General features: G+C 35.4%; 1 protein-coding gene across 2 annotated transcripts; it reads right to left on the bottom strand.

Moving 5' to 3' along the window:
• Positions 1-358: 358 nt before the first annotated feature.
• On the bottom strand, positions 359-27,494 carry KLHL28 (kelch like family member 28). Of its 2 annotated transcripts, none has more exons than XM_045567994.1 (5): positions 27,364-27,494; positions 16,380-17,278; positions 8,462-8,905; positions 6,778-6,986; positions 359-4,895 (listed from the first exon to the last, which is right to left on the bottom strand). In XM_045567994.1, exons 2-5 carry the CDS (start codon positions 17,276-17,278, stop codon positions 4,732-4,734), a joined length of 1,716 nt encoding a protein of 571 aa, XP_045423950.1. In that variant the 5' UTR covers positions 27,364-27,494; the 3' UTR covers positions 359-4,731. The 2 variants fall into 2 exon arrangements, with proteins under 2 accessions (XP_045423950.1, XP_045423958.1); XM_045568002.1 differs by lacking the exon at positions 27,364-27,494 and adding an exon at positions 27,285-27,347.
• Positions 27,495-27,498: the final 4 nt, after the last annotated feature.

Below are 27,498 nucleotides of genomic sequence, written 5' to 3'. Positions count from 1 at the left end.
AAAGTAACAGAATCATCTGAAATACTGCCTTGTCTGCCTCAAGCAAACCTTTCTTCTACTGCCCAGTTAGAGAATCTAAAAGGACAGAAAGCTGGGACTGCCTTGGGCTTACTGACTGAACTCTTTTGTGACTTTTTTGCTAATGAATGTTTCTTTAGTAAATGTCTGAATCAGTGGCAGAATTTGGCCTGAACATGTTTTCGTTGTAACCTAGTAATGAGGATGTAAAGGAGTGGCTACCCCATACCTACTTCAACTTTTGAGGCCACTATCTATCTACCAAATACACCCTAAGAGCTGCACATGACAAAGTTAGCTTGGTTCAGCTTGCAAAAATTATCAGATGACATACACAAAGTCATATTTTTCAATTTTATTTTAAACATTTTACATGAAATGAAATTTGACCATAATCATTACAGAGCATTACCACAATAACATACACAAAGAACTTTTAAAATAAAAAAAGAACACAAGTGCCACTTTACTATGTAAACAAAAATAAAATAAAACCCTGATGCTAAAAAGGTACATATTTAGAGGTAAAATACACATACAAAAACATTTAAACATTAACATAGTCCACAACTAGATCACATTCTTTGCAAGAGAGTACAAATATTAGTACTCTACATCTACAAAATTTCAGAATCCTGTTAAAATCAAAACCATTGCTGGTTTATTATACAGCACAATTCATAAGGCAAAAATATAGGCATTATCATCCAGTTCTTTAATTTCACTTATATTTTAAGGCAAACTTGGAACTTTTTGCTTAGTATTTTGAAATAAATGGGACTTACACATGATAACCTGGACAAAATTAACAATAAATTATTTCTAGTTAAATATGTATAATATAAAAGACATATGGATAACAATTTTTCTCTCTGCAAAGATGTAAACTGGATTTTTTACTCCATATTTACACCAGTAAGAAAATTTGTAAACCTACTGTATTTAAAACATATTGTATTCCTCATTCTTTTCAAATGTTTATCAATACTGAATCAATGTACTTTAAGTGAAAATCCAACACATATCCAGCTACAGAGTAACTTCTATCTAATTGAATCATGTCTAATTAAAGTGCTGTTTACAAAGGGAAAAAAAGGTTAAGAAGTAGAACTGGATGTTAACTTGACATGTGACATCTTATAATTTCTTAACTTTCAGACTATAGAGGTTAAAAGGTTATCACAAGTTTATTGAACTTTAAGCAGTAAGTTTATTGTAGAATCTGATTTTCCTGAAAATGAGCACTTAGGTGACAATACCAGGAATCCAACATCAAAACTGAAAATAAACAGCATTATATGTACAGATATTTTCCTCATTGTTAGCCAGAGCCTTGATACTACAGGAAATAGACTTTTTTAAAAAAAATGTCTATAGTTTTTCTACTAGAAAATACATTATCCAATTCCAGGAAATTTGGAGTTCTATAAACATTAGGTTTTCTATACTTCTTTTTCATGCCAATAAAACCTAATTGGATACTAAATAATTGTTTATACATAAACTAGATTTCTAATTACTTCTTACGATTTTGGAGATACGGAATTAGATTCATACTTTATCTTAATCATTACTAGGGTACAGGTCTCTCCCACTATATTTAACTCTCACTGAAGGAAAAGAGTATATCTTATCTTTCTAGCTCCCAAAGCCTCTAACAGAATGAATGTCTTATACATGTAGTAGACCCTCCATATGTATTAACTATCAAAATAAACTTGCAAAATGTAATGACATTGTCCTATCATTTGATACCACTTCCTGGAATTTAATATTCACTCATATTTAAAAGTTAGTAATAACATATGGAATTTGTAAATATCCTTGGGATTGAATTAAAAATCACTAAGTTCTATTACATCATCCAACAAATATTAAATAGCCAGATTCCTGACAGATTAACTCTTTATAACATAATTATAGATGGCAATTATCTTGTAACTGATTAATTTCTATTTCCCAATGCTGCTCTTTTCCAGAATATTTCTGGGCAATCTTAAATAGCTTTTCCCTCCTTGCCTGAATATATATAATTATTTCTAATACCTTTAATCCTGGGGATTTATAACCAAACATTTTGATCCTTTTTAACATAAGAAACATGTGGCTTTAAATTCACAATTTGTCAGGAGAGTATTCATAATGGAATATCTCACAAATTTGTAACAGAAGGCTCTATTGTAAACTTATCAGTTGTCAGGTCAGATTAGTAGCTGTGGTTGCTATGAACAGTATAGGTTTAGCAATACTACAATAAATATATTTCTGAATTTTGAATGTTTTTTCTCTTCCCATCACAGATTTTCATAATTAGTTCACTGGCATATGGCTTCTACTATTGCCCAAGATGTTTCATGTTTAGTCTTTACCAAGATGAAATTTAGATTTTCCAAAAACAATGATTATATGCTTTTGATCTAATTTACTAAGTGATTATATTTTTATACTAATTTGATAGAGGAGATAATACATGAGTAAAACATTGTTAAAATAAAATGTATAGTACAGCTGTGCTTACAATTAAAATAATTTTCTATAGTCTTTCGAATTCCCTTATCTTCTGAGGGGAAGGGATTAAAAATAGTATAGTAGAATATATTTAATAATTTGATTGATATGAACAAAGAAAACTGAGTTGGGGATTAAAAACTAGGTATTTGAAGGAATCTATTTTAAATTGCTTTTCCTTAAGTAAAGTCTAGGCCAACCATAATAGTGCACCTTATTTCTATGCAATAGATTTATTCAAATCAATGAAAAAGTTATTGCTATATATCATTATGTTATTCAAACAAGCAACATAGAAAAGAATCAGACTGTAGATTTTATTAATAGCTCCTGTTGAGTTTTAAATTAGAAGAGACTAAAAATCACTTGCAAGGTTTTATAATCTGTGCAAATATTCATAAAGCACGATACTACTTTTATGATTAAAGATGATCTTACAGTTTTGTAGTATATATTCAAATCTACAACTGGCAGTTTATGGAAGAACAAGGAAAACTGCAAATTGCCCAGCTACATTTTTCAAGAAATAACACATATGCTAAAATGAGCCTAAGTTTTATAAGTGTAAATGGCTTCTTAACAATAGTCTAGAACAGTATGGCACTTAAGAATGAAGTATGAATGTTTTTAAGAAAAAAATATACACTGCTTTGCAGAGACTTTATAAAGAGTGGACATGTAAAAAAAAAATCAAGGAAAAGAAAACAAAATAACTACAGTACCAAAAATACAAGTACCTACATCATAATAAAATGTAAGTTAATGTATTTAAAACTGACAGATACTTACTAAAACATGCTAAAATAAGTTAACCACTTCTTTTAAATAAGCTGTCATTGGCTACAGCAAATAATTCTGCTTTAAAAGCTCATTTCTTTAATCAAAGTAGGACTAAATTTAGAACCACTACTCAAGTAAACATTGAGTTCCAGTTTTCCTCAATAACTTTAAAATATTCAGTTACCTAAGAAATGTACAAAGTAATGCATAACTTTGTCTAGTGCTTTACATTTAATGCATATATTTCTGCTTTTAAAAAGGACATGTAATATCTAGCACAAAAAAGATCAAAAATGTATCTTTCTTTAAATCACTATTCAGGAACTATGAAGAGCATAACATAGGCCATTTTGATGATTTTTGGATGTTAACATTAGTGCAATTGCTAACATTTTAAATAAGCAAAAATGAATCAAGCCAGTAAAGACGAAAAGACTATCAAAACATGTCATGCATATCTCATAGTGAACATCCAAAAGAACATTGGTTATAGCCTTGTTATAGATCCTACAGTTAGCACCATTTTAATATCTGAACACTTCAAAAAAGCAAAGATCCTTGAAAACTAAAATTATTATAAGGATGAAAAAAATCAATAGGTACTAAGAATTGTACTAAACATTTCTCAAATATTTACATCAACACCGGGAAGCCTGCTGTATAATTAAAGTAAAACTTAAACAACTTATAGGATTAACTCTTTCTATCTATGCTTATTGTAGCATAGATGGATAAATTCATCCAGCATTAATCTGCCCATATGCAAAAGGCATAAACAGTAAATATCTGACTTCTTAAAATAGGGCCCCAAATATCATGATAGTAAAAGCAATTGTCTTACAAACTTGTTACATACTCAGCCCTAAAACCATTTACCAGGAAGAGTATTCAGATGAATCACTATGTCGTATTATTTATAACCTTTAAAAGTACCAAAAGAAAAAGCAGCCCTTTGTTTGTTTTAAAACAAACAAAAAATGTGACGCATATGAATTTACATCCAACAAGCTTTATCAGCACTCTGTCCAGTCATTCAATACACTCCACCATCTAAAACATCTCTCATCCTATTAAATCATAGTACATGTCAAGGAAGGAGAGCTAAAATTAAAAATAAAAGGCAGCAAGGTTTTCTCTACATGTACACTTAAGAACATAAAACTAGTCTATCCCAGCCTTAGGGGAAAAAGTGCACAATTCAATTGGCAAGGTCTTTCCTTTTTTTTTTTTTTTGATTATTGATTTACTGTGTAATCAAGAGCAACCAAAACTACTTGTCAATTCAAAGTATCCAACAAAACTTTGAATCTTCATGCCACCTTAAGTTAAAAAGAATGCAATGCAGTTCGTGGGTTTCAGAAAACTGGGCATCCTTTCATGCAGCACAAGTTTTGCTACCACACTATTTCGAAGAGTTCACACTTGTCAAAGTGCAGTTAATCCAAAGTTGCAGCGACAGTATATCATGCCAGCTGAATCCAGCCACGTATCTGAGATAGGGTCATATTTCTGCACTGTATTCAGATAGGAAGACCCTGAGTGACCACCAACTACATAAAGGTAGTTATCGATTACTGCGGCACCAACTCCTAGGAGAGGTCGGTTAAAAGAGGAAAGAAACATGTTAACCATGAAGTATACTTTCTCTCACTAAAAATTCACAAATTTGTATTTTAATGTTTTCTTAAACAATCTGTCATTAATTACATAAGCAACATACAGTAGTCCTCCCTTATCTGAGGTTTTACTTCTCATGGTTTCAGTTACCTGAGGTCAACCACAGTCCAAAAATAAGTGAATACGGTACCGCAGTATATTCTGACAGAGATATCACACTCATGTGACTTTTATTACAATTACAATATATTGTCTTAATTTTTCCATTTCATTATTAGTTATTGTTGTTAATCTCTTAATGTGCCTAATTTATAAACTAAACTTACATACAAAAAATATATGTATATGAAAAAACATAACATATATAGGGTTTGGTACTATCCACAGTTTCAGGTATCCACTGGGGATCTTGGAACATATCCCCTGCAGATAAGGGGAGGCCTAATGTAGCAATGTGTGCTTACTAGAAAAAAGTCCCTTTAATATAAGAGTTGAAGTCTTCTTTCACTTCTCCTCTCCAATTCTACTCTTCCTCTCCCTGCACCATAGGAAAGTACTATTAAGAATGTAGTATATTTGCCAGACATGGTAGCTCACGCTTGTAATCCCAGCACTTTGGGAGCCTGAGGCGGGAGGATCGCTAGAGTCCAGGAGTTGGAGACCAGCCTGGGCAAAATAGTGAGACCTAATCTCTACAAAAACTAAAATAAAAAGAATATAGTATGTATATTTCCATATGCTTTCTTATCAACTTATATTTGCATATATTTTTCTAGAAATAATATATTTTATCAGGTTTTCAAATACATTAAAATATGTAGAATATATAAAATATAATTTATGCTTTTAAAAATTCTACTTAGATATTCACACATAATAGTTCTCAAAACAGTCTACCCAAATTTTATAAGTTCTCATTGTTTTTATGGCTTTCCTTCTCAAGGATACCAAAGAAATTAATTATAGTAAGCACTGAAATAGCTAGTTCCAGTTTTTCCTTTCAGTTTCCCTTGTATGTTTATGTTTCAAGAGTTTCTTTAATCATAAAAATAGGCTGAGCAACCCAAATCCAAAAATCTGCAATCCAAAATGCTCCAAAATCCAAGACTTTTTGGGCACCACATGATGTTCAAAGGAAGTGCTAGATGAAGCATTTTGGATTTCAGATTTTCAGATCTGGGATGCTCAACCTGGTAAGCATAATGCAAATATTCCAAAATCCAAAATATCCAAAACACTTTCTTACCCCAAGAATTTCAGATAAGGGATATTCAGCATGCATAAAGAATACTCCTAAAGCATTTCCGTCAGTAGCTTTAAACCTTCCCTTTAAAATGATGTGACTTGAGTTTGAGTTCAAAGATAACAACTTCTTCTAAACCACAATGATATACTTGTTTTTTCTGAATGAACCCTGAAATCCAACACTTTTTCATCAATTATACCCCTTGGAAAGGAAAGAACATTGGAAGTGAATATATAGATTGCTGATACATAATAAGAAACAAAACATAATAATCCAAGGATCGTGTGTGTGTGTGTGTATAAAATATTAAGAAATGACATGGGCTATATGGACAAAAAGAGCTTCGATAAAGACACACTCTATTAACAGCATTCTCCAAATTGTGTTCTCCAACTCTGAGAAATGATAATATGCATGCTGATATATTAAAATTACAATAAAGAAATCTTTATAGTTTTGTCTAGCTAGTTATCTTTCAAGTTTACCACAAAAAAGTTTTCTTCTGGACAAGTAATCCCTACTGTTATATTCTAAAGAACTATTATCCCAAGAACATCACTATAGAAAACATCACCCTCTATGTTTAAAAATTAATAAATTATTATTACCTGTTCTGGGTTCTTTCATGGGCCTACACACAGTCCACTGATTTTGATGAGGGTCATATCTTTCAATGCTTGACAAGTGTGAGACACCATTATGTCCACCCACCACAAAAATAAAGCCTAGCATGACACCCACACCAAAGTGAATCCTTTTATCTGCCATGGATGCAACCATCTCCCAGGAGTCCTTACTGGGATCATAACGCTCCACACTGCAAATATTCACAAAAGAAAGAATTAATTTACAGATCATTTGTGTCACTCTTCCTGCCAAAGCAAAACTAAAACACACCATAGTTTTAAAAGTTCAAATAAATAGATAGAAAACAAGAATAGTTTGTTCCAAATGTTTAGACTTTCCTGATAAGATACAGGGATAAAAGCTTACCTTGTGAACAAGGTGCAACTCTATATGCTATTCCATTATATTGTATAAGCAGCAAAGTATATTAAAAGGGTAGAACTTGGAGTCAGAAGACCTGGGTTCAAGTACTAATGCTACATACTTAGAGCTGAATGAACCCTAGCTCCACTATTTTGGATTTGTGTAGTCCTGAATAAGTAATTTCCTCTCACCTGCTCAAGTCCCTTATATAAACTAGTGCAGTATTTGAATATAACCTACACGCATCGTCTCATATACTTTAAATCATCTCCACATTACTTATAATACCAAATACCAATGTAAATGCTATATAAATAGGTTTTATACTGTATTATTTTTAATTGTTGTATATTTTTTTTGTTCAAATATTTCGATCCACAGTTGGTTGAATCTGTGGATGCAGAATCTGCAGATGTGGAACCCGCAGATATGGAGGGCCAAATGTACACTCTTTCATTAAAACACTTATAATCAATAAAACACACACCACTCTGATTACTATTAAAGATAAAATCTTTGCAACATCAATTTTCAGTAAAAGTTCAAAATTGTGACTAATTTTCCATACAAGCAGTAACTTTATACTTTTATGCTCTCATATATATTTCTCCTTTATTCAGCAAATACTACAGAATATAGGAATCTCAAATTCAGAATCCAGTACAACTCATATACATGTATGATTATAGAGTAAGAATCCAGGCTGGGCGCAGTGGCTCATGCCTGTAATCTCAGCATTTTGGGAGGCCAAGACAGGAGGATCGTTTAAGGCCAGGAATTTGAGACCAGCTTGGGCAACATAGCGAGACCCCATCTCTAAAGGAAAAAAAAAAAAGAGAAGCTAGAAAGTAATATTTAAATAAGGCTTTAAGTTTATGATGCATTAAAATATTGTGTAGACATAAAGGAATTAAATTCCCACTTCTTTATTCTATTAAGCAATGCAATAAAAGACCATATATATACTGTACATACATATATACTCACACAAAATCTAAAATTGTCTAACTTTATCTTATTTTCAGGTTCCTGAGTTTTAAAATTTCATCCATTTATAGTGAATAAATGGAAAATTTAATACAAGGGATTTGATTCTTAGGTTTGTACTAAATTCCCATGTAAAACAATTACCATTATACTCATAGAGCAGATTAAATTTCCCAAAAGCTTATTGATATTACTCAAAAACTTTAAAAATAAATTTTTCATACATACAAAATTGTTTACAACTCATAAATCATTGTTTATGATACTTTAAAAAAATCTACAAACATAATATAATTTAATTATTAATTTAAATACCTATTCATGTGGGCAGGACCATATCCACCAATGGCATATATCATTCCATCCAATACAGCTGCAGCAAAACAACTTCTTGTTGTAGTCATTGGTGCCACAGGTTCCCATTTTCTTATTTTGGGAATATACTTCTCTACAGATTGTAAATAAGATTGCCCATCATAACCACCTAAAGCATAGAGTTCTCCTGCAAGGACTACTACTCCAAGGGTACTTCGGCTCTCATTCATTCTCTCTAGAGAAGTCCAGGTATTTGTATCAGGATTCCAGCATTCCACTGAATTTTCATGTTTTCTGATAGTGACACCAGGACGCACATTAGTTTCAATACCACCTATAACATACACTTTTTGGTCTAAGACGCATATTCCAAATTCATAGCGAGGAATGTTTAGGGGTGCCAAGCCAATCCAAGAGTCATTCTGAGGAAAGTACATCTCCACGCTAGAATAAGAAAAAATTTAAAATTTAAAAACCCAAAATGGTCCATAAACAAAAATTTGTTTAACCTCATTAGTAATCAGGAACATGCAAATTAAAGCCACAATACACCATGACACATCTTCCGCCTTGGCAAAAATGTAAAGTCAGATAATAACGGTTGGCAAGAATGTGTAGCAAGGAATGCATACTCTGTTGGTGAGAGTGCAAACGGGCACAAACTGCTCTGGGAAACAATTTTACATTATCTAATCAAGTTGAAGATATACACGTGCCCTGACTCTGTAATTACATGTCTACGTATCTACTCTATTGAATGTCTACTATAGTCAGTTTTGTACCAGGACACATACACCGAAATGTTCACAGCAGCATAATACAATCATCCATCAAAAGGAGAATGGTTAAATAAGGCATGGTTTATCTGTCCTATGACTGAGCAATTCCACTCTCAGATATGTACACAAGAGAAATGCATGCATATGTACATGTACAAGAATATTCACAGCATTATTTTTAATAGCCAAAAACTGGAAACAATCTAAACATTCATCAACTATAAAGTAGATAAATTGTGGCATACTGTATAACAGAATATTATTTACAGCAATGAAAATGAACAAACTACAGCTACTTGGGGTGAATCTTACACATATAATGTTGAGAGAAAGAAGTCAAACTCAAAAGAATATATTCTGTATAATTCCATTTATTCAAATTAAAAAAATAGGTAACACTAATCTATAAATTAGAAATGAAGAGAGTGGTTACCTTTGGGGAGAAGAAGGGAGTTCAAGGGTGGCCTCTAGGTGCTGGTTATGTACTGTTTCTTGAACTAATTTGTAATGTTCACTTTTTGATAATTCATAGAGCTATACAGCTGGGATTTGTATACTTTTATGTATGTGTCTCACACTTTAAAATATTTAAAATTAACATTTTCAGAAAGCAAAAATCGTATTATGCCCATATACTATAATACCACATAGCAATTAAACTATTTCCTCATGCAAGCTCACAGACGAATTCCATAAACTTACTGTTTAGTGAAAAACCACATCTCTAAAAAACATATACATATAGTATTACTGCATTTATATAAAAATATGTAAGACCCAAGAATATATTGGGGCACATATAGTATGTGACAAAATTATAATGAAAAGAAAGGAATAATACATAGAAAATTCAGGAGAGTGGTTATTTCTGGGAGAGGGAGGGAGATGAATTAAGGAAGGACACATTGGGTATTAATAGTCTATTAATCTGGTTGATAGGTACTTGAGTATTTATTTTTGATACCCTAGATGCATATGATTTATGGTCTTCTGCATGTATATATATTGCATTACTCCCCAAAAGTTGGGAAAAAGTAGCCAATGTCCCCAAACTCAATAATAATGTAATAGCATGAAAATACATATTCTCCATCCAGTATGATCAAGGTGCATTCATTCATCCAACAGTTACTGAATTCCTATTTATATTAAGTTTTGTTATAATGCTTATTTTTACAATGTGAATTTGTTCCAATGACACTGATATATCAGGGAACACTCTGACCTTAACAAGAGCAGTTTTAGCAAGGTGGTGGAAATAAATCTTAACTGGAGTGGTTCAAAAGGGAATGGAAGATGAGGGAGCAAAAACAGCGGGTACAAATTTTCCAATGATTTTACTATAAAGAGTAAAATAAATATTAGGAGGTAGCTGCAAAGTAGAGCAGAGAAAGACCACGTGGACGACAGAAAATTAATTTAATCTGGGAATTAAAACCAGAATATGTTTGTATGCTGATGGCAATGATGCACTACAGTGGGAGAAGGTGATGATGATATAGGACGGGATAACCAGAAGAGCAAAGTCCTTGTGTAATGGAGAGGGAATGGAATCTGGTGAATAAGGAGAGAAGTGGAGGGGTTGGTCTTAGACAGAAATAACTTGGTAGATTTGGTGATGGAAAGATGAGATAGTTCTCTTCTGGTTGCTTCTATCCTCTCAGTAGAATAAGAGATAAGGCAATCAAGCTAAGATTTAGAAGGTGAGGGGAAGAGGTTATAGATATTTTTATGGAGAGAGCAGAAGGTGTGAGACAGTCCTCCCAGGAAGGCAAAGAGTAAACTGATTAGGAAAATGCAGAGGGGTTGCTGGGGAGTGCTGAGGGCCCCAAGTGAAACCAGTTAAAATGGGTATGTGTGTTTCTCTAGCTACATCCTGCTGCCCAGGTGCAGCCATGGCTTAAGTGGAGAATTGATTTTAACTAGATGAATATGAAGGAGGGACACAAAGGCAAGGAAGCCATGGGCGTATTCAAAGGAATGATGGCAGTCATGTTCCTGGAATCTAAGCTGGGAAGGTGAGAACATGTGGTTGAATGGCAGTCAGTTCTCCTGACTGAGTATAGGGCCAATGGATCAAAAATCCTGAAGGTAACAAAGAATCACTGGAGTATATGTACTGAAATAAAGAAGCTGGCAAGAAAAGAGGTGGTGGTCAGAGAATGAAATGTGTGAACCAAGATTTTAAACGTGTTGAAGTTATTGGTAATGACAAAGGCTGGCACCTAAAGTAGGTACAGTCTTATGAGACTGAGCCCTTAACCTGTGGGGTATGGGCTAACTCTGAAGAGTTAGTGACAGATGAACTGAATTGTTAGACACTCAGCTGGTGTTGGAGAATTCGAAAATTAGTTGGCGTGAGGGAAAAAACCTCTCAGTGATAGTAAGACTAAAAACCTTGATGGATCACCTAGAAGTTAAGGATTTCTGGAGATGATTTAGGTAAATAGATACAACATATAAAGTTATTAGTCCTATGGTCTTTTCAGACTGTCTTAGTCTGTTTTCTTCTGCTATAATAGAATACCGCAGACTGGGTAATTTATAAAGAAGTTTATTTGGCTTATGGTTCAGGAGGCTGAGAAATTCCTCATGGCCTAATCACCTTTAAAGACCCCACCTCTGAATCAGTTCCAATCGCAATTAAGTATCCAACACATATGAACTTTTGGGGGACACATTCAAACCATAGCAGAGGATAAATGATAATCAGTTCCAATGAGAGTTTCTTTCTTGGCATTTAGACCTATGGTTTATAGTGTTGAGATGAGTGATGGCTAAACATCCATTCAACATTTAATGTATTTGCACAATTATTCAAAAACACTTTTGGTGTACTGCCATCCTTATGACTCCCTTTTGGCAAGTAGAAACAATAACATCGTGGGAGTTTTTCTAATTTCCTTAAGCTGCCTACCCAAGCCCCACTTCCTTCTCTAGCGATCTCCTCCCCTAGTTAAAGAAAAAAATTGAAGCTATTGGGCAGGATCTTACTTTAAATCTTTGCCCTCACCTCTCCCCCCGACAGGTAAACCTGCCTTTATATTCTGATCTTGAGGCATAAGGAGTTCCTCTTCTCCTATTCAAAACCTTCTATCCTTGCTTTTGATACCGTCTCCTTCTACTTCTTCTGAGATGTTGCTCCACCAATGACCATTCCTCTATCCTACATCTTCATGCTATCCCTATTTTCTGGCATCTGATTATAAGCACAGTTAAGTCTTTCTCTCTTCAAGAACAAAATAAAACCAAACAAAATCTTCCCATGACTCTATCAGGTACTGTCTTAACTCTTTCTTGTCTCTGCCAAGATTCTAAAAACAACAGTCTTGGGCCGGGCGTGGTGGCTCACGCCTGTAATCCTAGCACTCTGGGAGGCCGAGGAGGGTGGATCGCTCGAGGTCAGGAGTTCGAGACCAGCCTGAGCACGAGCGAGACCCCGTCTCTACTAAAAATAGAAAGAAATTATATGGCCAACTAAAAATCTATACAGAAAAAATTAGCCAGGCATAGTGGCGCATGCCTGTAGTCCCAACTACTCGGGAGGCTGAGGCAGTAGGATCGCTTAAGCCGAGGAATCTGAGGTTGCTGTGAGATAGGCTGACGCCACAGCACTCATTCTAGCCTGGGCAACAAAGCGAGACTCTGTCTCAAAAAAAAAAAACAAAAAAACAACAGTCTTCATTCACAATTTATTTCCTTACTTTTTGTTCACTTCTCAACCCACTATAATGTATCTACAGCATTCCTAAAACTCTGCTGAAATTACTCCATCAAAAGTCATCAATGATCTCCATATTGCCAAGCCTAATAGCTACCTTTCCATCCTTAGCTTTCTGGATTTTTCCATTGCATTTTGATCATTGATCACATTCTTTCCTTGACACACTTAAATTCCTTGATTTTCATGGCACTATCCTCTCTTGGGTCTCCTGTCTCTAAAATTGTTCCTGTTGTCCTCATCTTAGTGTTCCTTAGATTTTCATTCATGAATCAATCCTTTTTCCTTTCTGTATATTCTCATTAGGCGAAAGGTGGAACTAGTCAAGAAGTCCCTAGAAGACTTCATGCCTTTAGTTTATACCTCTAAATTATGTATATGTTGATGACTTCCCAATTTCCAGCCCTAATCTGTTCTTTGAGCTGTGCACTCATATCCAGCTAGCAGTAGGAAACCCTTTACTTGGATATTTTTCATAGACACTTCAAACTCAGTGTGTCCAAAACTAAACACATTATTTTTCCCCGTAAAATAACTCCTCCTCCCACATTCATTCATTCTCTCTCTATGTAACCATCCACCCAATCATCTAATCAAAAAATCTCACTTGCCCAGTTCTTTCCCCACCCTTCCACCTTCCCTAGGGAAAAAAAAGAAAAAATCTCACTCATCTTGGATTCCTCTCTTTGCCTCACTACTCCTCCCCCCAATCCAAACACCAAATCTAGTCAATTTACTCTGTTAAAACAGTTCTTAAATTCTCTATCTTTGCTACTTCTATCCTAATTTAGGACCTCATAATCTCGTTTGTATTTCTATAATAATCTCTAAACTAATCACTCTGATGCTAATCTTGGCCTCTCAATCTTTCTCCATAATGCAGCCAGAATGACCCAATAAACAAATCTCATCATTTCACTACTCTCCTTAGAATAGTTTTGTAGCTCGCATAAAAATATTCTTTTTATCATAGCATGCAATAACTTCTTTTTTGTAAAAATAGATTTAGAGGGGTACAAGTGTAGGTTTGTTACATGGATAAATTGTGTAGTAGTGAAGGCTGAGCTTTTTGTGTAACCATCACCCAAATAATGAACATTGCACCCATTAGGTAATTTCTCATCCCTCCCTCCCATCCTACTCTCCTACATTTCCAAGTCTCCAATGTCTATTATTCCACACTCTATGCCCATGTGTAGATATTATTTAGCTCCCACTTATAATTGAGAAAGTGATATTTGACTTTTGGCTTCTGAGTTACAATAATTTCTTTGACTTGGTTCATCATGACCATCGATTGACACCTGTTGGTTAGAACCTTATGCTTCTGAATACCAAACAGCTTTTCATTGCCTACAGATCCTATACTGTATCATGCCATTGTGTCTTTGCACATTCCCTGTGACGATCCCCCTTTCTTCACTTGGTTCTTGCTTAGCCTTCCATACTCCACTTGGACATTAACTTCTCTGTAATATCCTCCCTAAGTTCCTCAGATGAGACAATTGCCTTTCCTTAATGTTTCCATAACATTAAGTTTATCACTGCATTAACACTATGCATTATAATTATCTATTTAAATATTTGTCTCCTTTACTAAATTAAAACTTGTTGAAGGCCCATTATCTACCAGAGTCACAAAGATGTTTAATATTTTTTGTAGAATTATATTTAATAATCATTCAAGTTGGTTCCAATTTTTCCAGAGTTATAAATAATGCTGCAGTAAATAGCTCTGTACAAATGATATGTTTAATTTTTAAATTTTATGATAGATTTTATGATCAAAGATTATTGGGTCTAAAGATATGAACAGTTCTTAAGACTTCAGTAATTTATGTTTGTTATTTTTAATATGTGACAAACTAAGAGGCACCTGTTCAAAACTTTTTACAATGTAAATTTATATTTGGAAGTTTTTGTTATGACATTGACTAATACTTGATGCCAATAATCAATGCCTTTAAGAATTAAAGTTAAACAATTAATTCGTATAGCTACCATAACTAATGTTCTACTTGTAGCCCAATCTCAACATGAAACAATTTAGACTACAATTAAGGCCGGGCACAGTGGCTCATGCCTGTAATCCTAGCACTCTGGGAGGCTGAGGTGGGAGGATTGCTTGAAGCTAGGAACTCAAGACCAGCCTGAGCAAGTGCAAGAGCAAGACCCTGTCTCTATAAAAAATAGAAAAATTAGCCACGCATGGTGGCATGTACCTGTAGTTCTAGCTACTCAAGAGGATGAGGTGGCAGGATCACTTGAGCCCAGGAGTTTGAGGTTGCAGTGAGCTATAATGATGCCACCGCACTCTAGCCCAGGCAACAGAGTGAGATCCTGTCTCAATTAAAAAAAACCCCTACAATTAAAATGTATAGTCACACTTTTTATAATAAAAGATGCAGAATACATGAGTTGCCACTAATGAAACATCAATAGTTTCCTACCATTGGAGAAGGAAAAGCAATTTATCAAATTTTTGGAAATGGCCAGAAAGAAATCCACAGTATTAAAGAAATACATCAAACACAGAAGTTTTCATGAAGCCATCCTAGCCAAAGAAAAACCAAAGATAACATCAAGCTGTATTTTCAACGTATAAAAGTTACTTGTATAATGCTCTTAAGGCAAGGGTTGGCAAACTATGGCTGAGGGCCAAATTCAGCCCACCAGCTATCTGTATAAATGAAGTTTTATTAGAATACATCCACATTCATTCATTTATGTATTATCTATGGCTGGTCTTACACTACAATGGCAGAGTTGAGTAGATGCAACAGAGATCATATGGCCCTAAAATATTTACTATTTGGCCGTTCATAGAAAAATTCTGACAACTCCTGGTCTTAAGTCATTAGAAAAGGAAGCATTTTTTACTACTGTCTTGAAAAAATGCTTATACTAAAGAAAATAAATTACACATAAAATCCATGATTTCTATCAGTATCCTATTTTTTCTCATTTCTTTGGTGGTAGTTCTGATTAACTGTTTTCACTCAAAGACATTCGTCTCCCCAGTCTGCCCTCACCACGGGTTCCTAGTTCTCTTCTTTAGCATATTCTGGTATAGTTGACAATAATAAATCTCCTCTGACCTCATCTGACTCAAATGAAGATGTAAATGGTTCCAGGAAAAAAGAAAAAAGAGATATAAAATGGAAGAACAGTTAGTGGGTAACCAGGCTGGATAAAGTATGCATGCTTTGGGGAATGGTTAATAATTGAGAGTATTGTAGGGAATGGAGGACAATGTGATTAAAACAACTCCATAAGTATTTGAGGAAGAGAGAAAAAATAAAAAGAAGCAAATAAAGTAAAAAGGAAAATCAAAGTATTTTAAAAATATAGAAAATTTACACATTTAAAAAGCATAAAATCTACTAGCATCACTCCTTTAAGGAAGCCTTCTATTTACCTATCCAAACAGGCAAAGAGTCCAGATTTCCCTCCTACTGCACAAAGTACTTTGGGAGCACAGCGAGGTCGTGTCATCAAGACTGTCTGATGAGAGAGTCTATGTTCAGGCATAAAGTGGTACTTTAGGGCTTCATTCAAAAGATGTTTACAAGTGCGATCATCACGAATAAGATGATTTGCTTCATATAGTCTAGTGAGAAACTTAACACTCAACAATGGTAATCGTACACTGTTTAGCAGCTGCGCTAAGTATTTCTGGCGTTCTTGTACATCATACTTGATCCAAGACTCTAATGCATAAAAAACAGTCTCTTCAGTAGCTACATTCAAACAGTCATTGGAAACAATTTCATCCAAATCAGCATGTGTAAGCTCAAAAAATTCTTCAGTCTGGCAAACAGCTTCAAAATTCTGGCATATGTATTTAGTGGCTGCCAAATAAAGGTCGTGACAACCATATGTTTCTGCAAAACGAGAAATTCCAATACAATTACCAGGATCAAGTTGGCTTTCAAGAAATGCACAACATTCTTTCAGGACAAGTTTTATCTGGAGGAGGTTTGCTGCTGGCAGGAGAGATTCAACTGTATCCTGAGAAATAAAAACAGTCCCTGTATAGGCATACTCCACAATAGCCTGAAGAGCAGTTTCATCAATGCACTGAAACTCAACTTCACTGTTCTCTTTTTCAGAAAGGTTTCCAGTGAACATAGCTTTGAAATACGGGCTGATGCTGGCAAGTACCACTTTGTGAGCATGAATTTTAACATCACCTACTCGAAGAATGATGTCACAGAGTTCGTGATGCTGGCGAAGAAGATTCAAGCCCTGTAGAAGTTGTTCAGAATGTAAGTGGGTTAAATTAGCAAGCATGTAGGTCGGGGATGTGTGGTCCATCTACAGAAAAACAAAAAGCATGCACAGTTATTTCAAAATAATCTTGACAATATGATTCCGTTTTTCAAACAGTAGAAAATAAATCATCTTTGTTATTTATTTGCCTATTCATTGGTTTTTAAATACTTCATACTAAATAGTAGAACTAGAGGCTTTTAGAGTAAGAGGAGATTTAACTCTTTATAGAAGGGCACATAATTCAACTCCTTTATTAGAGATATTAAAATGGAGGCCTAAAAGCTTACTTGATATACCCCAAACCATAACGGTCTCTAGGCAATGAACTTTTGGATGAGAACTCTACCAACTCTTTCATTCTGTTTCCCTTCATTAAATTCAAGTCATGAGCTATCACTGACACAAAATGCAAATGTGGGGTGGGGTGGGGGAGAGGAAACTTGCTTAAAGTAAAATTAGTTTTCAAACAATACTAGCTATTTGCCAACTGATGGATGCTTTAATTTAAATTTCATGTTAACGCAAACACTTTACCCAAAAAGTCAATAATTGCTTTGATAGAGAATGCTGAATTTAACGAATTGACTGTCAATTCATCCAAAAACAACAACAAAATTATTGTGAACAGAATCCAAGGTTCTATAGTGAAGGCAATAAGGCTAACTTACTGATCTACACCACAGCCACTCAACTATTGATCCTTAATTTAGATCATGCCCACTCAATCTACTTGCCCCTTTGTGTTTCTGGAAGATTAAAAAGAATAAAAATAAGAGAGAAGAAAAGGAATAAGAAGGAAAAGAAAGAAAGCAGAATGACAATAAAGACGGTGGTAGGCTGAATACTGGTTCCCCTAAAGACATTCACACGCTAATCCACGAAACCTGTGAATGTTACTTCATATGGCAAAAAAGAACATTGCAGATATAATTAAGGATTTTGAAGTGGGGGGGATTATATTGGATTACCCAGGTGGGCCCAAAATACAATCAACATGTACCTTAAAAGAAGGCAGAGGGATCTGCCGTAACAGAAGAGCAAGAAAAAAAGAAAAAAGAAAAGAAAAAAAATATTAAAAAAACAAAAAAGGTGGCAGAGGGAGATTTGACAGAGACAGAAGAGGAGGTCATGTGACTACAGAGGCAGAGAATGGAGTGCTGCAGCCACAAACCAAGGAATGCTAGCAGCCATTGTAAGTTGGAAAAAGCAAGAACAGATTCTCCCTTAGAGCCTTAAAGGAAGCATGGCCCTGCCACTTTAATTTTAGCCCACTAATATTAATTTCAGACTTCTGGCCTCCAGAACTGTGAGAAAACACATTTCTGTTGTTTTCAGCAACTGAGTTTGTGATAATTTGTTACAGCTGCCATAAAAATTAATACATGGATATTTCAAAATGGATTGTAGCAGTTAGTTAGAATAGACAAAAGTAACATAGGACATCTATACAATGTAAGCTGCTTCCTCCCTGTCTCACTCACACTTTAAACAAAGGTTATAGGGATAACAAAAAAAAAGTAGATTTGGTTTTTATCACAAAAGTGTTACCAAATTAAACATTTTGGACACTATTAAATATTAACAATATAAGTACTGGCAGGACCTGGAAAGTTTAGCACTTCATTCCTGTGCATTTCTATGTGGAAAAAATACCAATATTGAAACTTTTATCTTTGTCAAGAACCTCATCATTTGACACTTGTTTAACACTGCATTTTAAGTCAGTTAGCATATTATGTTAATATGGCCACCTTACAGCTGATATCAGCCTCCACTTCTGATCTCTCCAAATAATCCCACATACATCTTCTAGTACAATTCTCAAGCATTATTTCAATCAGGGTATGAACAAGTCTCAAGAAATTTCTAGGTCTTCCAGTAGGTACATTATTCCAGAACAAAATACATACTGGTAAGAAGACAGCAATCAGAAAGCAGAAATTTGGGTCTGGGTATGTTCTGTTACTTATATAGAATTGATGTTTTTAACCTGTTTAACTTCTTTTAGCCTCAGTTTTATGGAAAAGTTAATAAGTAGACTAAAAAGTGATGAAAAAGAGGAAAGGCAAGTAGATATAGAAAATAAGTAATGGGGTAGTTACTTTACATCTAGTTAACTTTATCTTTTCTCACCTTCATTTTCCTTATCTGCAAAATGAGATCATAATAATATCTGAACTATATGCCTCACAAGGTTTTTGAGGGTCAAATCAGACAGTGTACATGAAAGCACAATAAACTGTAAGAGTTTTACATGTAGAGTCCTATGGTGAGGCCATAGAGGTATAACAATATCGATGAAGAATACAGATTTGGAAATGTAAGATAATGAGTTTGAGTCCCAACTGGGTCATGTATTATTATGTGGAATTGGTACATTTCTTAATCTAAGTGTTAATTTTTTAATTGACAACATAAGAATACCCCTACTTATCTCAGTTTACATGAAAGTGACTGTGTAAAGCATAAAGTTCCATACAACATGAGGTGCCAGGAGTACGTGTCACTTCACAAAATTGCCTCCTCACATGATCCCCACTTCACATAATTCCCATTCTTTCCCATAATGACCTTTCATTCTAATAATGCTCATGCAATGACAAGAGCTGTCTATAAAACTTGCTGTCTCCCAAATATTTTCTTCTACATGTTAGATTTTCTCTATAATCTTTTTCCTCTAAGTTCCATTCCTCTAATTCAAATTCTCAACAGTCTAAGTCAAAATTAACTTTCCCTGGAAGTCGATAAGCATTTTTGTACTACATTCTTTTACATGCAATTAATTTAGTTATATGTGTTGTTCCGAAAACATACCCCACCTTGACTCTCATTTGTCTAACAAGGAAAATGACAGACTGAAAAGTGAAGAACAAAAAGCATGAAAGGTGAATGGATATGAAAAATAAAAGAAGGGACTGAAAAAGGAGACCTAGCTACTTTGTAAGTTCATATCTCTCTCAAACAATTATGTTCCAAGATATTTTAAAGAGTCTGCTAATGAGATCCATGAATCACTGCCAGTGACACAGGACTAGAGACTGTTTTAAAAAAACAATAGGCCAGGCACAGTGGCTCACACCTGTAATCCTAGCACTCTGGGAGGCCAAGGTGGGAGCACTGCTTGAGGCTGGAGTTGGAGACCAGCCTGAGCAAGAGTGAGACCCTGTCTCTACAAAAACAGAAAAATCAGATGGGAGTGGTGGCGCACGACTGTAATCCCAGCTACTCCAGAGGCTGAGGCAGGAGAATCGTTTGAGCCCAGGAGTTTGAGGTTGCAGTAAGCTGTAATGACGTCACTGCACTCTAGCTGGGGCAACAGTGTGACCCTATCTCAAAAAAAAAAAAAAAAAAAAAAAATCTTAAAAGACCGAATACAACCTCTGAACCATACATGTGTGCGTACCTAGACATTTAGAAAACAACTGGAAATTTGTACACTGACTAGACTATTGATTATATTAATAATCACTGTTATTTTTTGTTGCTGAATAGTGCTATTGTAGTTATGTTTTTAAGAGCTTTTATCTTTTATAAATATATACTGAGATATTTTTAGATGAAATAATATGAAGTCAGGGATTTGTTTCAAAATAATAAGCGATGAAAAAGCTGATAGGAATGATGTCATGAGTTGATAACTATTGAAGTTGGGTGATAGGTACGTGGGGTTCATCATATTATTCTACTTGTATATGTTTTTGAAATTTTGCACAATAAAAAGGTTTTTTGTGAAAAGAAATGAGAATGTAAAGCACTAAACACCGAGTAAGACTTATAGATAAAGAATCTTTTTTTTTTTTTTTTTATTGAGACAGAGTCTCGGCTCTGTTGCCCAGGCTAGAGTGAGTGCCATGGCGTCAGCCTAGCTCACAGCAACCTCAGACTCCTGGGCTTAAGCAATCCTCCTGCCTCAGCCTCCCGAGTAGCTGGGACTACAGACATGCGCCACCATGCCCGGCTAATTTTTTGTATATATTTTTTTAGTTGGCCAGATAATTTCTTTCTATTTTTAGTAGAGACAGGGTCTCGCTCTTGCTCAGGCTGGTCTCGAACTCCTGACCTCGAGCGATCCACCCTCCTCGGCCTCCCAGAGTGCTAGGATTACAGGCGTGAGCCACAACGCCCGGCCAAGAATCTTAAATTCTGAGAGTTTAAGTGAATTAGCAAAATCATACAACTAGTAAGAGGCATCACTGGGATTAGAAAGTTTTCTTAATCTTAGAATAAGAACAATGTTCTCCACACATCACATTTTAAAAATTACAATGCCAAACAACGTTGAGCTGCTTAAAATATTTACTGAACCAATTTGTTGTTACTCTGATAAGTCTAAATTATTCTACGAAAGAACATCTAGAATTTCTTTGTTGAATTGTCATAATGTAACAGGTACTGTTATAAGCTTTTTATATGTATTAATTTCCTTTATTCTCAGAGCAACAATAGGGGACAAGCACTGTTATTATTACTATTCCCATTTTATCGATGAAGCAATTTGAAGCACACAGAAATTAAGTCTAAGGCAAGATTTAAACCTTGGCACTCTGTTTCCAGAATTCTTAAATACTATGTTATACTGCCTCATTTACTATAAGAAGCTCAGAATTTCTTAATACTGTTAAAATTTTAACTCAAACAAGAAACTGAAAGTGTACAGAACAGAACCCAAAAAGGAGAGATCATTCAGACACACACACACACACACACACACACACACACATCCCCATCAAATAAAAATATATCAGGGCTTTAAAATGAAATAAAGAAGGACCCATAGAATAATCATTCCCTTCCATTATTCATGTAATAACAGATTTGATATAGCAGGGTCACTCACATCCCTGCCATATTTTTTTGTTCTTAATTTTTTTTACCCTAAAACAAATACTTAAGAGCACAATGGCCGATGCCTGTAATCGTAGCACTTTGGGAGGCCAAGGCAGGGGGATGGGAGTTCGAAAGCAGCCTGAGCAAGAGTGAGACACCGTTTCCACAAAAAATATAAAAATTAGCCAGCCATGGTGGTACTCATCTGTAGTTCCAGCTGCTTGGGAGGTTGAAGCAGGAGGATTGCTTGAGTCCAGGAGTTTGAGTTTGCAGTGAGCTATGATGATACCCCTGCACTCTAGCATGGGAGACAGAGCAAGACTCTGCGGAAACAAAGAGAAAGGAAAGAAAGGAGAGGAAGGAAAGAAAGGAAAGGAAGGAAAGAAGGAAGGAAGGAAGGAAGGAAGGGAGGGAGGGAGGGGAAAGGAAGGAAGGAGAGGGAAGGAAGAAAGAAAGACGAAACGAAAAGAGAGAAAGGGAAAAAAAGAAAAGAAAAAAGGAAAGGAAAGGAATATTCTAAATCTAGGTAACTGAATTCGTCAATATTGAATAAATAAGATCTATATGAAAAGTTTTAACAAGGTAATAGTATTGTACTTCACTTCTAATCATTTTCTTATTGTATCAATATCCACAATATACAAATAATGGTAGATGAAATTAAAATAAAATCAAACTTTTCCATAGTCTACAGTAATTTCACAATTTTAGGTTCTGAAACCAAGATAATAAACGTCAAGCTGTGAGCTTAGGAGACGGGTGTGGAACCTGTGGCCTTAAAGCAAAACATGACCTTCTAGGTCCTTAAGGACAGTCTTTTGACTGAATCTAAATTTTGCAGAAACAATCTTTTTATTAAAAGGGGTGCAGCAGAGAAAGAGGAAGCTTTTCTTGCCTCCTTTCATGCTTAAAAACTAAGATTCTTGAAATCAAAAGGCCACAGGTTCCCCATCCCTAGTAGGATCTACTTAATTGACACCTAAGCTACAAAGCAGTGTGTTGAAATCAGTTGGGAGGCAATTATCTGCCAACATATAAATACAGAGCACAACCAGAGTAAATAGTGAAGAGAAATGAGGATTGCTTAAAAACAAAAATTCAAACAGACACATTTCTGTAAAAAGCATGATTTATGAAATTAGTTAAGTATTTTATAAACTGCTCTTTCCTTAAATTTCTTTCCCACAGTTCAATTTTCCTCACAGTAGAATTCAACAAATGATGGTATATAATTTCACCAGTGAGCCTATGGAACAAGTAGGCATATTTTCCTTTTCTCTGAGATTGACTTTTACTATATCTGGACAAACAAAAGGAAAATTACAAGGCTGTAATAACTGAATCACCATTATCATGGATTAAGAAATAATATAGATAACACAAGTCCCCAAAGCCATTACTACATCCAGTAAAAGCTCTAAGTTACATAATTAACCCCTGTGCACTGAAAAACTGGTGCACTGAAAAACTGGTTACAACAGATGTGAAATCCTGTTAACTTATACAGATTTGTGTTTAAAATGCAATACAAATTGGAGTTTTGTTGAAAATTATAGTTTTGACTCAGGACAGAAATGTGCAATGGCTTTGTAACATAAACCTAAGTAGATGAAAATATATCACCGATATACATCAAGAAAACCTATTTAATCCTATATATAAAAAAATCAGTTTATAATTTCTTAACCTTATTAAAGCATTGATTCAAATAAGAAATTAAAAAGGTTTAGAATAGAAGCCCCAAAAGGATAGATTAAAATATATATAATCAAATAATAATCAAAGATATGAATAATAATGGGAAAATTTAATTTTATCCTATAGTTTCAATGCTCTCTCCCACCAAAATTTTCCCAAACCTCTAAGCAAATACCTAAGTTGACTAACTTTTACTTTCTTCCTCTGTCCACTCTGCAGTGGAAACACTCATAAAATGTGCCATAGGACAAAAGTAGATGTAACCTAAAAAAATTATTGTGAGGATTAAATGAGTTTATGCTCATAAAGTACCTAGCACAGTGTACGGCACATAACAAACACTCAATAAATGATATTATTATAATTATTTGTTAATAGCACCTTTCATTTGCATAGCATTTTTCACAAGAACTTCTTAAACTACACAAAATCCCTAATAGTTTACAGAATTCACACTGATTTCCAATATTCCTGGATGTCCGTAAAATTTGAGTATGAACACAGAAATATTATAGAGATTCATGCAACGCATTATATATTATGACTGTGGAAATAAAAGATATTTTTAGGGAAGTTCAGGTCAAAAAATTAATGTATGTATCACACACATTTCTATTATCCATTAACTAAACTCTTGAAATTATTAAAAATTTTAACTTGTTTTACCTGAATTTGCAATTTTCAATGTATCCTTAACTACTTCCTTTCAACTTTCTGATGTGTATTAATAATATACCAAATAGTGTATCCCACTGTTCTGGAATTTGATTAAAAATTTCTATCCTATTTATATCTATGATTAAATATAAAAGGCTTTTCTAGTTAATAAACAGAGGATCACTAGAATTCAAAAGTAAATTTTTTAAAAAATCTGCTTTGTAGGCCAGGAGGGGCACCTATAATCCTAGCACTTTGGGAGGCTGAGGTGTGAGGATTGCTTGAGGCCAGGAGTTCTAGACCAGCCTGAGCAAGAGTGAGACTCCGTATCTACAAAAAATAGAAAAAGTAGCTGGGCATGGTGGTGCATGCCTGTAGTCCCAGCTACTCAGGAGGCTGAGGTGGAATGATTGCTTGACCCTAGGAGTTTGAGGTTGCAGTGAGCTATGATGATGTCACTGCACTCCAGCCTGGGCAAAAGAGTGAAACCCTGTCTCAAAAACAAACACAAAACCCCGCTTTATAACAGAAGTAAACAGACGACATTTATGTTCCACAAAATAACCCTAAAAGATAATCAGTAACTTAAGTGATACCAATGAAGTCCCATTTCCTAAATATCCACCATGTAGACTAATGCATCTTCCAAGTACTCACCAAGGAGACAAAAAGTAACAGACATAAAATAAATTGGAATCTGTAACATATTGTAATGTACAGAAACCTGAGGCGAAGACAGGTCAAAAGAAGACTTATCTTGCTTTGTTCCCAGGAAAAGGGCATAACTGCTTGATTTAAGTACCCAGGTTCCTTGAAAAGCATTCTTTATAGAGAGAAGGGATAATTCTTCTAACCATAATTTTGATGAAGAAATACCATTCAAGACTTTCCAAGTTTCTTTTCTTTGATTTCATGATTACCACACAACCTCTAGTTATTTATTTATTTGGCTTCCCAAATTATTAGATACAGGAAAGAGTCCACTGGATTTTCAGTTCTCCTAGAAAGGCTTATCTTCTATTCCAACAGAAATTGGCATTCTAATGTGTACATTCCAATGTATACATCATTCTCTTGTTTAGTTTGAATTTGGGTTCCTCAAGTCTGAGCATGCAAGAGTAAAAGTATACATTTGAGTTTCTTAGGTTGGAAATAGCAGAACCAGACACTCTTTCTCATCGACAACTGCTACAATCATCATGGTTAACCTGCCCCTAAAATGAAACACTCTAGCCAAACCAAATTTAGGTAGATCCATTTCAACACCAAAATGACTAATTAACATGAAAGTAACAACCCAGAATTTAAACCAAAACACAGGATGCATGTTTACACAGTTTTATTTACATGAATACTTTATTCTCCAAAGAAAAAAGAAACCTATGATATTCAAACTGTACTTTAAGGCAAAGTCCAGAAATTATTTTTGAACTTGCATCGGCCATGAACATTATTTATAAAGTGGTTTGGCATACATGGCTGGATTATTCCTAGACTTTAAAAAGCTTTTAAGGCCGGGCGAGGTGGCTCACGCCTGTAATCCTAGCACTCTGGGAGGCCGAGGCGGGCGGATCGCTCGAGGTCAGGAGTTCGAGACCAGCCTGAGCAAGAGCGAGACCCCGTCTCTACTAAAAATAGAAAAGAAATTATAGGGACAGCTAAACACACACACAGACACACACACACACACACACATAGAGAGAGAGAAAAAATTAGCTGGGCATGGTGGCACATGCCTGTAGTCCCAGCTACTTGGGAGGCTGAGGCAGGAGGATCGCTTAAGCCCAGGAGTTTGAGGTTGCTGTGAGCTAGGCTGACGCCACGGCACTCTAGCCCAGGCAACAGAGTGAGACTCTGTCTCAAAAAAAAAAAAAAAGCTTTTACGAAACCCACCTAATGGGTACAATGAACACTATCTGGGGTGATGGGCACATTTATAGCCCTGAGTCAAGTCTTATATCAAAAGCAACTGTACCCCCTTAATATTTTGAATTAATTAATTAATTAAAAGTATTTAAAAGACATCCCCTCTGGTACAGAGCAGGGTAGGAATCCTTGCATTTGAAGTGTATGAATTTGGGACTTCAAATTATAACTCAAACTTTTCTCACTGGCTCATTCAAAAATAATTGTGTTATTCCTTCAAAAAAATCCTTTTTCCACAAACCAATGCATTTAGCCTCACACTAGAACTCCAACTCTTCAGTTGTGTCCGCTTAAGTTTCATTTCTGAGAAGGAGAAAATGTCCACCAAATTCTCAGTCTAAAACAAAGAAATGTCTATTATCATTTCTAAATCCACAGGGCAGAATTCTCTTAGGACCGTGACGCCAAGAACTCCCACCGCAACTGAAACCGTCTTTGCAATCTGTCTCCAGGAGACTTGAAAGGCTGCAGAGCCGCAGGAGGATCCTGCCGGGAGCTTGGGGGGAGGGGGCGGGGCGAAGGGGTGAGTCCCACAGAAGAACGACATTAGGAAGACTTTGAGAACGCATAAGGGAGAGGCAGTTAGCTACAGGGACAAATAGACTTATCTTCAGATTATGTACGTTTTAAAGAGAACTCAGAATGACGGGAGTAAGGAAAAGTGACAGAAAACCATTAACGCTCCACAGCCGGAGGGTTAAGAGAAGTAGAAAAGGGAGAGAAGGGGGAGGAGAACGGGGAGGGTGAGGGCCCAAAAGACCAGGAACTGAAAAAGAGTACCCGATCTATGATTTTGGCCTTGGTCCGGATCTTCTGTCTCAGCACAAGCAGGAGGAAAGGATCGCACTTATTCAGGATTGGGGAGAAACACATTTACAAGGTAACAAGCCCTGCACAAGAAGATGTCGCCTCTTCCCACCTGCTCCGTTCATTCCTTTACCTCTCATTCTAGCACCAGCAGCATTCGGGAAAAACTCTGCCAAAGCCTGCACCGCTGGAAGACAGCAAAAGGAAAATACCTGAGTCCCAGGAATCACTCCAGCAGAGACAGGAGGAGGAGTTGTGGACAACTGGAGGCTGGGCAGGATCCTCACTAGCTCTGGTCAAACCCCAACTCTCACGGGTGGGGCGGGGAACTTCCGCCCGGAGCAAGG

Source organism: Lemur catta, chromosome 1, assembly GCF_020740605.2.
Source record: "Lemur catta isolate mLemCat1 chromosome 1, mLemCat1.pri, whole genome shotgun sequence".
NCBI lineage: Eukaryota > Metazoa > Chordata > Mammalia > Primates > Lemuridae > Lemur > Lemur catta.
The sequence above is the reverse complement of the archived record's forward strand: the minus strand, read 5'-3'. Positions and strand labels throughout refer to the sequence as shown.